General features: G+C 46.7%; 1 protein-coding gene across 1 annotated transcript in view; it reads right to left on the bottom strand.

The window, feature by feature from the left end:
- Window positions 1–8,251, bottom strand: part of fbxl7 (F-box and leucine-rich repeat protein 7) — a 772,156-nt gene extending 763,905 nt beyond the window's left edge. The window contains exon 1 of the mRNA XM_070879884.1: window positions 7,795–8,251. Within this exon, the coding sequence (XP_070735985.1) occupies window positions 7,795–7,831 (37 nt within the window). The 5' untranslated portion in view covers window positions 7,832–8,251. The remainder of the gene's footprint in view (window positions 1–7,794) is intronic.
- Between the last annotated feature and the right edge of the window lie 5,349 nt (window positions 8,252–13,600).

A 13,600-nucleotide genomic window follows, 5' to 3' on the forward strand; every position in this document is an offset into this window, starting at 1 on the left:
AAAACATTTCTCCTCATCTCGGTCCTAAATTTCCTACCCCGTATCCTGAGACTGGGACCCCTTGTTCTCGACTTCCTAGCCCCGGGGAAACATCCTCCCCGCATCCAGTATATCTAACCCCGTCAAAATGTTGTACCTTTCAATGAGATCCCCTCTCATTCTTCTAAACTCTAGTGAATACAGGCCTAGTCGACCCAATCTCTCCTCATACGACAGTCCAACCATCCCAGGAATCAGTCTGGTGAACCTTCGATGCTCTCCCTCTATGGCAAGTATATCCTTTCTTAGGTAAGGAGACCAAAACTGCACACAATACTCCAGGTGTGGTCTCACCAAGGCTCTGTATAACTGTAGTAAGACATCCTTGCTCCCGTACTCAAATCCTTGTGCAATGAAGGCCAACATACCATTTGCTTTCCTAACTGCTTGCTGCACCTGCATGTTTGCTTTCAATGACTGGTGTACAAGGACACCTAGGTCCATCTGTACATCCACACTTCCCAAGCCATCACCATTTAAATAATACTTTGTTCTTATGTTTTTTCTGCCAAAGTGGATAACTTCACATTTATCCACATTATACTGCATCTGCCATGTGTTTGCCCACTCACTCAACCTATCTAAATCACCTTGCAGCATCTTTGCATCCTCCTCACAACTCACAATCCCACCTAGTTTTGGGTCATCAGCAAACCTGGAAATATTACATTTGGTTCCCTCATCCAAATCATTTATATATATTGTGACTAGCTGGGGCCCAAGCACTGATCCCTGTGGTACCCCACTGGAAACTACCCTCCACCCTGAAAAAGACACGTTTATTCCTACTTTCTGTTTCATGTCAGTTAACCAACCTCAATCTTATGTGCTTTAATTTTACATACTAACCTCATATGTGGGACTTTATCAAAGGCCTTCTGAAAATCCAAATACACTACATCCACTGGTTCTCCCTTATCTAGTCTATCAATTACATCCTCAAAAACCTCCAGTAGGTTTGTCAAATATGATTTTCCTTTCATAAATCCATGTTGACTTTGTCTAATCTCGTTGATATTATCTAAGTGTGCTGTTATCAATCATTTACAATAGACTAGCATTTTCCCTACTACTGATGTTAGGCTGTTTTCTCAATATCCTTGGATATTCAGTTCCCAATCCTGGTCACCCTGCAACCATGTCTCTGTAACTGCAACTATATCGTATCCGTTTACATCTATTTGCGCTCTTTGTCGGCCGGCGTGGGCACGATGGGCCGAAATGACCTCCTTCTGCGCTGTAAATTTCTATGTTTCTATGTTACATTCTACAATTAAATAGGTGCAACGTCCCGAATCCGGAACTCCGAAAACCGGAATTGTCCGAAAACTAGACATTTCAGCGAGTGGCGAGGAGCGGAGGAGCGGCGGAGCGGCGGGCAGTGAGGTCAGAAATCCAGCTAAATCCAAAATCCAGCAATGATTCGGTCCCGAGGATTCCGGATTTCAGACTATTGATTTTCTTGTCTGAAATCTGGAAAAAACCCAAAACCGGCACGGACTCAGTCCCGAGGATTCTGGACATTGTACTTGTATTGTAATAGTATGGTCATTCTGTTTAAGGTTCTCTCAATATTACAATAAAATTGACACTTTAAAACAACAATGTTTTCCATCAAGTTGTGTCTCTTATAATTCCTTATAATACCTCTCTGCAGTTCAAATTTATGATATTCAACATCTGCAAAATTTTTTCTAAAAAATACCTGGTGTAATGTACAACTCATGAGTCCTTGAAAGTAATCATGTTGTTGAATACATTGTAATTAGAGGGATTACAGTACCAAGCACTGAACTGCAATTATAATCTGCCTGTCTTCATTTCTACTCTAGGATCCTATATACTTTAAACAAATTCTGGTCACAAAATCAGAAACATATTGGCATCCTTTTTTTTTAAAAAAAGGGAAAGATTCTTTAACTCTTTCCATCCTGTTTTATTCACATTACCTTTATAGAATCATAGAATGATACAGCACAGAAGGTGGCCATTCGGCCCATCGAGCTTGTGCCGGCTCTTTGGTAGAGCTATCCAAATAATCCCACGCTCCTGCTCTTTCCCCATAACCCTGTAGTTTTTTTGCTTTAATTATTTATCCAAATCTCTTTTGAATGTTACTATTGAACACCACCCTTTCAGGTAGTGCATTCCAGATCACAAAAACTCACTCAGTTTTTCCTCATGTCGCCTCTGGTTCTTTTCCGAATCACCTTAAATCTGTGTCCTCTAGGTGCTGACCCTGTTGCCACTTTAAACAGTTTCTCATTTTTTACAAAAGCATTCATAATTATGAACACCTCTATCAAATCTCCTCTTAACCTTATCTGCTCAAAGGAGATCTCCAGTCTCTCCACATAACTGAAGTTTCTCTATCCTGGTACCATTCTAATAAATTTCTTCTCCACCCACTCCAAGGCCTTGTCATTCTTTCTAAAGTGTGGCTCCCAAAATGGAACACAAAACTCCAGCTGAGGCCTCACCAGTGTTTTATAATGGTTTAGTAGAACTTCCTTGCTTTTGTACACTATTCCTCGATTAATAAAGCCAAGTATGCCATATGCTTTTTTAAACAGGTTTCTCAATTTGCCCTACCACCTTCAAATATTTGAGTACATAAAGCCCACGTTTCTCTGTTCCTGCACACCCTTTAAAATTATCCCATTTAGGTCATATTGCCTCTCCTCATTTTTCCAACCATAATGTATCACTTAACACTTCTCTGCATTAAATTTCATCTGTCATGTCATTGCCCATTTTACAGGTCTTTCTATGTCCTCCTGAAGTCTGTTACTATCCTCCTCATTAGCCAAGAATTTGCGGTGGATAAAGATGGCAAGCTATTACCCCTCTGAAACTGACCGCAACTTCAGGATTTAGCACATGCGCATCTGAATGTGGAAATGCTGAAGTTGCGGTCAGTCGTTCACTGCTCCGACATTGGCTGTGCTGAGGACCTCCCCCGCCCACTTCCCATAGCTGCCAATTAGTGAAACTATCGAAAACTAGGGCTTTTCCACGGTAATATAACATAATATAATAAATACCCCATTACATTTTAAGCCTTGTTGGAATAGGTGTAACTGGGGTTTGATCAGTGTATTGACTAGTAAACAAACGCTCTGACTCTGAAAAATTATTTTTTATAATTGTGTGAGTGTCAGATTTCTCCAGTGATAAAAATTACAATTTTTAAAAAACTTTAATAAAAAAACATTTTTTTGAAGTTTATTCATGATATTTCAGGTTATACCTTATCCCCATGTGAGAGCCCCAATCTTTGTTTTGCTCTCTGTAACAGTTTTTTAAAGTTCAGATAAAAACAGCTTCTCGTTTCCTGTCTGTGAGAATTCTACAATGTGATCGGCTGTTTAGACAGCTTGTTGACGTCACTGCAGCTCGCACTAAGGATTCCCACTACAGAGCGCTGAAATCATTGAAAGGCAGAAAGGGCAAACTTCTCGCCACAGAGATTACATCATCTCTGTGGGCAGCTTTCTTAAGGGCCAGCAGCGAAAGCCTTTGCTGCGCTGCCGACCGCAAATTAAGAGCTACTGTTTACTACATTTCTGAGTTTTGTATCATCTCCAAACTTTGAAATTATACCCAAGTCGAGGTAATTAATATATATTAAAAAGAGCAGTGGTTCTAATGCCAACCCCTGGTGAACACCATTGTGTACTTCCCTCCAGTCTGAAAAATAACCGTTCACCACTACTCTCTGCTTTCTTCCCCATAGCCAATTCTGCATCCATGCTGCTACTGTCCCTTTATTCCCTTTAATTGTGCTAACAAGTCTGTTATGTGGTACTTTGTCAAACGCCTTTTGAAAGTCCATATATACATCAACCACACTAACCTTTTAAGCCTTTAGTTAAAAAAATATAATCACACTAGCTCAATGCCCTGTTTTGATGTGAAGCATGGGCAATGCGTGTCCAATCTGTAGCCCTCAAGCACCGCCAATCAGCAACTAGAAGAAGAAGGACCCAATTTCCATAAACATCCATATTTGCATTTATAGTTCTTAATTTACTGCTTTCTTCTGTTTAATTTCATTGATCTGGAAATTTGGAATGGGCTATTGTCAGCACTCTGGTCTAATTGGTGGATAAATCCTAAATTAAAACACAAAAATCTGCAAGTAGCAGTACTTTGAATTTTATGCCAACTGATAGGGTGTATGGATTCAGACTTCATGTATAGTCCTCACGGTTGCATGGCCCATGAAGCTTGGGCATTGCTGATGTAAGGTATCAAGAGCCACTTTATGACCCTTGCCCCAGGAATATCTGTTTTCCAGGGTACCATGGGCTGGGAAAATTGGAAGGAAACCAATTTGACATAGAATTTACAGCTCAGAAACAAGCCAGTCGGCCCAATTGGTCTCTGATGGTGTTTATGCTCCACATGAACCTCCTCCCATCCTACTTCATCTCACTCTATCAGCATAACATTCTATTTGATTCTCCCTCATGTACTTCCCCTTTTGCTAGTTCTCTACCCCTTTTATTTTGTCACAGGATTTCCAGGGCTTGCAGGGGAGGCAGAGCTAGGCATGCTAATGAGACAAGCAAAGTGTTCCCAGCCTGCTACCTCGTTTTGCTGGAGGAATACTTGGGAACCACACAATAAAACATAGCACTGTGGCTTGCTCCCAGAACCTTTGGCGGGTCTGCAGAAGTCCCTGGACAGGTCAAGCACAAGTCACGAAAAGGTTTTAATTTTAATCCCCCCACCACCCCCAATGAATGTTTATGGCAAGTGGGTCCTTCTCCTTCTTGCTGCTGACCTCCAGAAGGCCTTGATCTCAAAGACATAACATTTTAAATTTCCTGTCCTTTTTACTGGTGCTTGGTGGTCCAGAGGGTGGGCTTATGCCAGGAGTTCCCTCCAGCCATGTTAAGGGCCAGGACAAGAAATAGCACCACTCCTGGGCCTAGACAGGAGCGGTGTTGTTTGGGTGTGCTGCTTCTCTCCAGCACTGGGACAAAGAGGCCCAGGAAAATCAATCCTTTGGAGTTTAAAGACATCTTTAGCTTGAGGGAGTGCTGCTATGGCACAATTTTCCTGTTATCAATAGCACTCCAAATAAAAGTTCCATCAGTACAACAGTGACTACACTCCAAAAGTACTTCACTGACTGCAAAGCAGGCATCCGGTGGTCGTGAATGGCACTATATAAATGTAAATCTTTTTTTCTTTTTCCATAATATTTGTGCATTCTTGTCAAATAGGTACCTCCTGTTCTGGCCAAATAAATATATTTAGCTAGTTCCCCGCATCTGCCAGCTTGCATCATGAATTTTGTATTGTGGCATACAAGTTACCAACTTGCTCACTGCTAGTTACGTGTGTTTTGAGAAGGTTGCCTTGGCTCATACCCTCATGTCCCATTGTGGGGGGAAAATATTTTTAACTAAAATACTTTATTTTAAACAGGTCTCTTATCATACAAATTGGCTTTCAACATGCCTATAGAGAGAATGACAGCAGATCACAAGACAAATCAGGGAGACTGGCGAACAGAGATTCCCTCTATGTAACTCCTGAGAACCAATCAATAAGTTAGAAGTGCTTCAAGTCTCATCACTGCCATCCAGTGGATAGCCATGATGCGCACTTGTTATGTGGCTATATTGTCAGATTGGCATCTGGAAATATTAGCTGGATAGTCTGTGTGTGAAATCTGGAAATCATAACTGGATGATTAGTCAATAACTCAATTATCGTTGTATCATGCGACTACCAGGATGATAGATGGCAAACTAGCTGGACCACAGTCTTTTGTTGTCTCGCAATTCCGATGTTGCTACAGTCCTTTTGATCATTCGTGCTTTCACAAGAAATTTTTAATTTTCATTTACAGCAAAAAGGCATTTTCCATAATCAAACTGCATCTCCTATGATCTGAAATTTATACTGTCATGCATGTGTGAATGTGATAACATTCCTCGGGACTAACAAGTACCCTCTAATGCACCAGAGATGATATGGAATGCCTAACAGATTCTCTTGTCCACTCCAAAAGATAGTAAATATCATGCTGCCAAACTGTTGCATTCAGGCTAAAACTGACAGTGAAATTTAGTTGCAAGTAAAACAATTGCACCGAAACAAAAAAGCACACAAGATAGTGAATACAATCTGATAACTTGCAAAGCCTTTCGGAAAAAAACAATCCTTCATAGATTTCTCAATTCTTGCACATGGGTATGCACTTTGAGATGTCCTAAGAGATGTATAAGGCATTAAAATACAAGTTCTTTATTCTCTTTCTATTTCTGTACATCAGAGGCTGACTGTGAAATATAGAAACTGAAATGGAGTTGAAAGCTGAATGTGAACACTAATTTGAAGATGACCAATTATAGCAGTCCTTCTTTGCCTTTCATGTTACAGGTGATAAACTAGATTAGATTTTACAAATTTGTGCTCCCATTACAGAGCCTCACATGCTATGGATACATACTGGGAATTCAAGCATGGAAGTTTGCAGGCCAAGCAGGATTGTCCCTGCCTTCATTTTAATTTGTGCTGAGCTACACTTCAAATCCTGATCCCTGATGATGAAGTGCTGCTTCATGACTTCCCCCTTCTGCTACATTCTCTGAATTTAGATTTTTTTTTGTTACACATTAAAGCATAGTGGCCCACCATATTTGGTAAATTATACTTTTCCCTCTAGGAGCCAAGACAACTGTGTATTAGAGGTTTTCTTGTTTTCCTTGTTCTTCATCATGATGATGTTCAAAGTCGGTTTGTGCACTTACGCCACTTTTCATCCTTGAATTTTAGATCTAAGAACCTAAGGGGTGGAGACAGTAATGCGACTATAGAGTGTACCTCTCATGTGGAAAAATACCTTTTCTTGTGAAAATATTAATGTCCCCATAGTGGATGGTGGCAAGTAGGTACTTCACCACTTCCCCCCCATCCCCCAGCCCCTCTCATCATCCATTTTAACCTGTAGAAATCTTTGGGGCAGTATAGCTTTAAATTTCAAGGCCAAGCCTTCAATGCTGCACGTCTTGAATATTCTGTACATGACGTGTGCCATAGCCCATACTGGAACTTTAAAATCTGAAAAAACAAATAATCATTTTACAAAAGCTAAGCAACTACATCAAGTATGTTCAAATCTTGAATTAGAATGACAGACAACAAACCGAATGGATCACACACACACACAAACACAACTTAACAACCAGGTTCTACAATTCAAGTGTGACATTCAGTCAGACCTTTAAATTTGAGGAACTATAAATTACTTTGCTGTTTTACCTGCTCCCAGACATTACTTTTTAATTACTCAAATAACGTATTTCAATTCCTTGTTAAATTGTTAGGGATGACATCAAAAATTGGACCTGTACCAACAACATTTGTTTAAGTCCAGTAAAAATGATTAGTCTCCGTCTCAACAGTGCTTTAAATCATGGGTGCAAAAACTCGGAGGCGCCTCAAAACGGCAAGACAATCCTCGGTTATTGACGCCAATTCAATTATGTTTTCCTTCCCATTGCATTCAGACACCCACTTTTGGAACAAACTGAAGACACAATGGCCCAACATAGTCTGAATGAACAACAGTGCTCAGACAAGTAAGTTTAGGTTAACAAGTAACTTTAAAAGGAACACACGCCACTGGGTGCGTGCAGTCCCGGCGAGCTTTAAAGAAAAAATAACGTGTCAGTCACATCCTTCCCAATGCAAACTTTCTCTCTCTCTGCAGAAGTTCACGACCATGAAACTCACCCTCACTGCCGCACTGCTTGCCATTATTCGCTCCCATCCTCCAGACTTCATACTATATCATCCCACGGCACCGCACCATCCACAATTCCAGACAGAGGGAAAAGAAAACAAGCAACGGGGCTCCAGCGGTGGGGCAAGCCCACTTTCCCAGTTGGCAACGGTCGACTTCCAGACTCGGAAGAAAAAGAACTCAAATTATAATCCACAGGCGCTCGGCGTTTCTTTCTCCTGAAATGTATCTTCCTCTTTAAATCCAGAGAGATCCTGAAGAATTCAGGGGGCGGTTGCCTGCGGTACATTGATAGCGGGCGGGCGGGGCGGGCGGAGCGGGCGGCGCTGGACCGAGCCCGAGCCCGAGCTTCCAGAGCCGCAGCAAGCGGAACGCGTCTGTCACTCGGCAACCCGCCCGGGGGGCCGGCACCGCCCAGCTGTCAATCACCCCGCCCGGGGGGCACGCCGGCACCGCCCAGCTGTCAATCACCCCGCCCGGGGGGCACGCCGGCACCGCCCAGCTGTCAATCACCCCGCCCGGGGGGGGCCGGCACCGCCCAGCTGTCAATCACCCCGCCCGGGGGGCGCCGGCACCGCCCAGCTGTCAATCACCCCGCCCGGGGGTGGCCGGCACCGCCCAGCTGTCAATCACCCCGCCCGGGGGGCGCCGGCACCGCCCAGCTGTCAATCACCCCGCCCGGGGGGCGCCGGCACCGCCCAGCTGTCAATCACCCCGCCCGGGGGGCGCCGGCACCGCCCAGCTGTCAATCACCCCGCCCGGGGGGCGCGCCGGCACCGCCCAGCTGTCAATCACCCCGCCCGGGGGGCACGCCGGCACCGCCCAGCTGTCAATCACCCCGCCCGGGGGGCACGCCGGCACCGCCCAGCTGTCAATCACCCCGCCCGGGGGGCGCGCCGGCACCGCCCAGCTGTCAATCACCCCGCCCGGGGGGCGCCGGCACCGCCCAGCTGTCAATCACCCCGCCCGGGGGGGAGCGCCGGCACCGCCCAGCTGTCAATCACCCCGCCCGGGGGGGCCGGCACCGCCCAGCTGTCAATCACCCCGCCCGGGGGGGGGGGGCCGGCACCGCCCAGCTGTCAATCACCCCGCCCGGGGGGCGCCGGCACCGCCCAGCTGTCAATCACCCCGCCCGGGGGGGCCGGCACCGCCCAGCTGTCAATCACCCCGCCCGGGGGGGGGGGCACGCCGGCACCGCCCAGCTGTCAATCACCCCGCCCGGGGGCGCGCCGGCACCGCCCAGCTGTCAATCACCCCGCCCGGGGGGGGGGGCCGGCACCGCCCAGCTGTCAATCACCCCGCCCGGGGGGGGGGGGCCGGCACCGCCCAGCTGTCAATCACCCCGCCCGGGGGGGGGGGGGTCGGCACCGCCCAGCTGTCAATCACCCCGCCCGGGGGGGGGGGGCCGGCACCGCCCAGCTGTCAATCACCCCGCCCGGGGGGCGCGAGTAAAAGGAAAAGGAGCTCTTCCCGCCCCTTAAAGGAAACCCCTTTGCTCCAATCGTTACCGCGGGTGGGGGGAATGATATTTTAAAAATCTTACTGTTCTCATCATTCTCCTTCGGAAGTGTGCGAGCGGAGATTTCTTCAAGGGTGCGTGCACAAAACAAATGTACGTACCTAATTATAGTCCATGGATGGAAATTATATATGGCACTGACTGGGGTGGACAGAGGATGGACGTGAGGTCAGGGTGCTATCTTTTTAAACTATTAATAGGAATTGCAACTTTTACAGTTATTAACTACAATGGACCCATGATTTCCCACTAATCACAGCGGGAAAGCCCGAATATATGGAGTGCCTCGGCTTATTTCCATGGAGGTAAGGGAAAGTTGTTACATATGTGGATCCCATAATCCCTTGGGAGCACAGGTATTTAAGGAGGCCTCACAGGTTGGAGGGGCACTCTGGAGACCTGCAATAAAAGACTAAGGTCACACTTTACTTTGAGCTCACAGTGTTCAGTCTGACTCTTTCTCCATACACTACAACTGGCGACGAGACACAGATAGCGAACCCAAAGATGCAGAGAACAGTGGGCATCCTGGAGAAATTTTTGGAGGGAGATGATTGGGAAACTTTTGTGGAGCGACTCGACCAATACTTCGTGGCCAATGAGCTAGTTGGGGAAGAGAACGCTGCCAAACGAAGGGCGATCCTCCTCACCGTCTGTGGGGCACCAACGTATGGCCTCATGAAGAATCTGCTCACTCCAGCGAAACCCACGGAGAAATCATACGACGATTTGTGCACACTGGTCCGAGAGCATTTGAACCCGAACGAAAGCGTTCTGATGGCGAGGTACCAGTTCTACACCTACAAAAGGTCTGAAGGCCAGGAAGTGGCGAGTTATGTCGTCGAGCTAAGACGCCTTGCAGGACATTGCAAATTTGAAGGACATTTGGAGCACATGCTCAGAGACTTTTTCGTACTTGGCATTGGCCACGAAACTATACTTCGCAAACTTTTGACTTAGAGACCCCAACCTTGAGTAAGGCCTTAGCAACAGCCTAGGCGTTCATTGCCACCAGTGACAATACGAAGCAAATCTCTCAGTACACAAGTGCTGCTTACAAGTACTGTAAACAAAGTGATGTTGTTTTCGAATACAGGGCAGGTCACACATACCTGCAGCTGCACATCCGCAGATGACTCAGAGTCGACCATGAATGCAAATCCATTGGCGCTACGGGCGTGATCATCGTTTCCATTCATGCCGATTCAAAGAGTACGTTTGCAAGGGCTGTGGAACAATGGGACACCTCCAACGAGTGTGCAGACGAGCTGCAAACCCTGTTAAACCTGCAAACCACCATGTTGCAGAGGAGGATAGATCCATGGAGGATCATGACGAACCAGAGCCTCAGATAGAGGAGGCAGAGGTACATGTGATGCACACATTCACCATGAATTGTCCCCCGATAATGCTGAATGTTGAACTAAATGGACTTCCGGTGTCAATGGAGCTGGACACAGGCGCGAGCCAGTCCACCATGGGCAAAAAGACTTTCGAAAGGTTGTGGTGCAGCAAGGCCTCAAGGCCAGTCTTAACTTCAGTTCGCACGAAACTAAGAACTTACACTAAAGAACTGATTCCTGTAATCGGCAGTGCTACCGTAAAGGTCTCCTACGATGGAACGGTGCACAAGCTACCACTCTGGGTGGTACCGGGCGATGGTCCCATGCTGCTCGGCAGGACCTGGCTGGGAAAGATACGCTGGCACTGGGACGACGTCCGAGCGCTATCGTCCACTGACGACACTTCGTGTGCCCAGGAATAAACAAATTTCCTTCGCTGTTCGAACCAGGCATCAGGAAATTCCAAGGAGCAAAAGTGCAGATCCACCTAATTCCAGGGACGTGACCCATCCATCACAAGGCGAGAGCAGTACGGTACATGATGAGAGAAAGGGTAGAGATCGAACTAGACTGGCTGCAAAGAGAGGGCATCATTTCACCGATCGAGTTCAGCAAGTGGGCCAGTCCTATTGTCCCAGTCCTCAAGGGAGACGGCACAGTCAGAATCTGTGGCGATTACAAAGTAACTATCAATCGTTTCTCCCTGCAGGACCAATACCCACTACCAAAGACCGACAACCTCTTTGCAACGCTGGCGGGAGGAAAGACGTTCACGAAGCTGGATCTGACTTCAACCTACATGACGCAGGAACTGGAGGAATCATCGAAGGCCCTCACCTGCATCAACACGCACAAAGGTCTTTTTGTTTATAACAGATGCTGGTTTGGAATCCGATCAGCGGCGGCGATATTCCAGAGAAACATGGAAAGTTTACTGAAGTCGGTCCCGCACACCGTGGTCTTCCAGGACGACATCTTGGTCACAGGTCGGAACATAGTCGAGAACCTGCAGAATCTGGAGGAGGTTCTTAGTCGACTCAACTGCGTGGGGCTCTCGAGTTAAAACACTCGAAGTGCGTTTTCCTGGCACCTCAAGTGGAGTTCTTGGGAAGGAGGATTGCGGCGGATGGCATCAGGCCCACCAACGTGAAGACGGAGGCATCGAGAATGCACCGAGACCACAGAACGTGATGGAGCTGCGGTCGATTCTGGGACTCTTGAACTACTTTGGTAACTTCTTACTGGGTCTCAGCACACTGCTGGAACCACTACATGTCTTACTACAAAAAGGGGCTGAATGGGTTTGGGACAAAAGCCAAGAAAATGCCTTTGTAAAAGCGAGAAAATTGTTATGCTCAAACAAATGGCTTGTGTTGTATGATCCATGTAAGCGTTTGGTACTAGCATCATCATATGGCGTCGGGTGTGTACTGCAACAAACTAATGATTTCGGAAAACTGCAAATGGTTGCTTATGCATCCAGGAGTCTGTCTAAGGCTGAGAGAGTCTACAGCATGATTGAAAAAGAAGCGTTAGCGTGTGTCTATGGGGTAAAGAAAATTGCATCAATACCTGTTTGGGCTAAAATTCGAATTGGAAACTGACCATAAGCCACTTTTATCCCTGTTCTCCAAGAGTAGTGATAAATACCAACACATCAGCCCGCATCCAGAGATGGGCGCTCACGTTGTCCACATACAACTGCGCCATCAGCCACAGACCAGGCAGAGAAAACTGTGCCGATGCACTCAGTAGGCTGCCATTGCCCACCACGGGGGTTGAAATGGCGCAGCCCACAGATCTAGCCATGGTTATGGAAGCATTTGAGAGTGATCAATCACCCGTCACTGCCCGGCAGATCAAAACCTGGACAAACCAGGACCCCTTATTATCTCTAGTCAAAAGCTGTGTATTTCACGTGTCCAGTGTCCCAGTGGAAATGCAGGAAGAGATAAAGCCGTTCCAGCGGCGCAAAGTTGAAATCTCTATACAGGCAGACTGCCTTCTGTGGAGCAATCGCGTAGTGGTCCCCAAGAAGGGCAGACACCTTCATCAATGACCTCCACAGTACCCACCCAGGCATCATAATGATGAAAGCGATAGCCAGATCCCACGTGTGGTGGCCCAGTATCGATGCGGACTTAGAGTCCTGTGTTCACAGATGTAATACATGCTTGCAGTTAAGCAATGTACCCAAGGAGGCGCCGCTAAGTTTATGGTCTTGGCACTCCAAACTGTGGTCTAGGGTACATGTCGACTATGCAGGCCCGTTCTTGGGTAAAATGTTCCTTGTGGTTGTAGACACGTACTCCAAGTGGATTGAATGTGAGATAATGTCGGCTAGCACATCCACTGCCACGACTGAAAGCCTGCGGGCCATGTTTGCCACTCACGGCTTACCCAATGTCCTGATGAGCGACAACGGGCCATGTTTTACCAGTGCTGAGTTCAAAGAATTCATGATCCGTAACGGGATCAAACATGTCACATCTGCCCCGTTTAAACCAGTGTCCAATGATCAGGCAGAGAGAGCAGTGCAAACTATCAAGCAAGGCTTGAAGAAGGTAACTGAAGGCTCACTGCAGAATCGCCTATCCCGAGTCCTGCTTAGCTACCGCACTAGACCCCACTCACTCACTGGAATCCCACCTGCTGAACTGCTCATGAAAAGAGCACTTAAGACAAGGCTCTCGTTAGTTCACCCTGACCTACATGAACAGGTAACGAGCATGCGGCTTCAACAAAGTGCATACCATGATAGCGCAAATGTGTCATGCGAGAGTGAAATGATCATGGCCAGATCAGCCATGATCTTGTTGAATGGTGGAGCAGGCTCGAGGGGCTAGATGGCCTACTCCTGTTCCTAATTCTTATGTTCTTATGTTCTTATGAAATCAATGATCCTGTATTTGTATTAAATTATGGACAAGGTCC

The sequence above is a fragment of the Pristiophorus japonicus genome, chromosome 5 (assembly GCF_044704955.1).
Source record: "Pristiophorus japonicus isolate sPriJap1 chromosome 5, sPriJap1.hap1, whole genome shotgun sequence".
Classification (NCBI taxonomy): Eukaryota; Metazoa; Chordata; class Chondrichthyes; family Pristiophoridae; genus Pristiophorus; species Pristiophorus japonicus.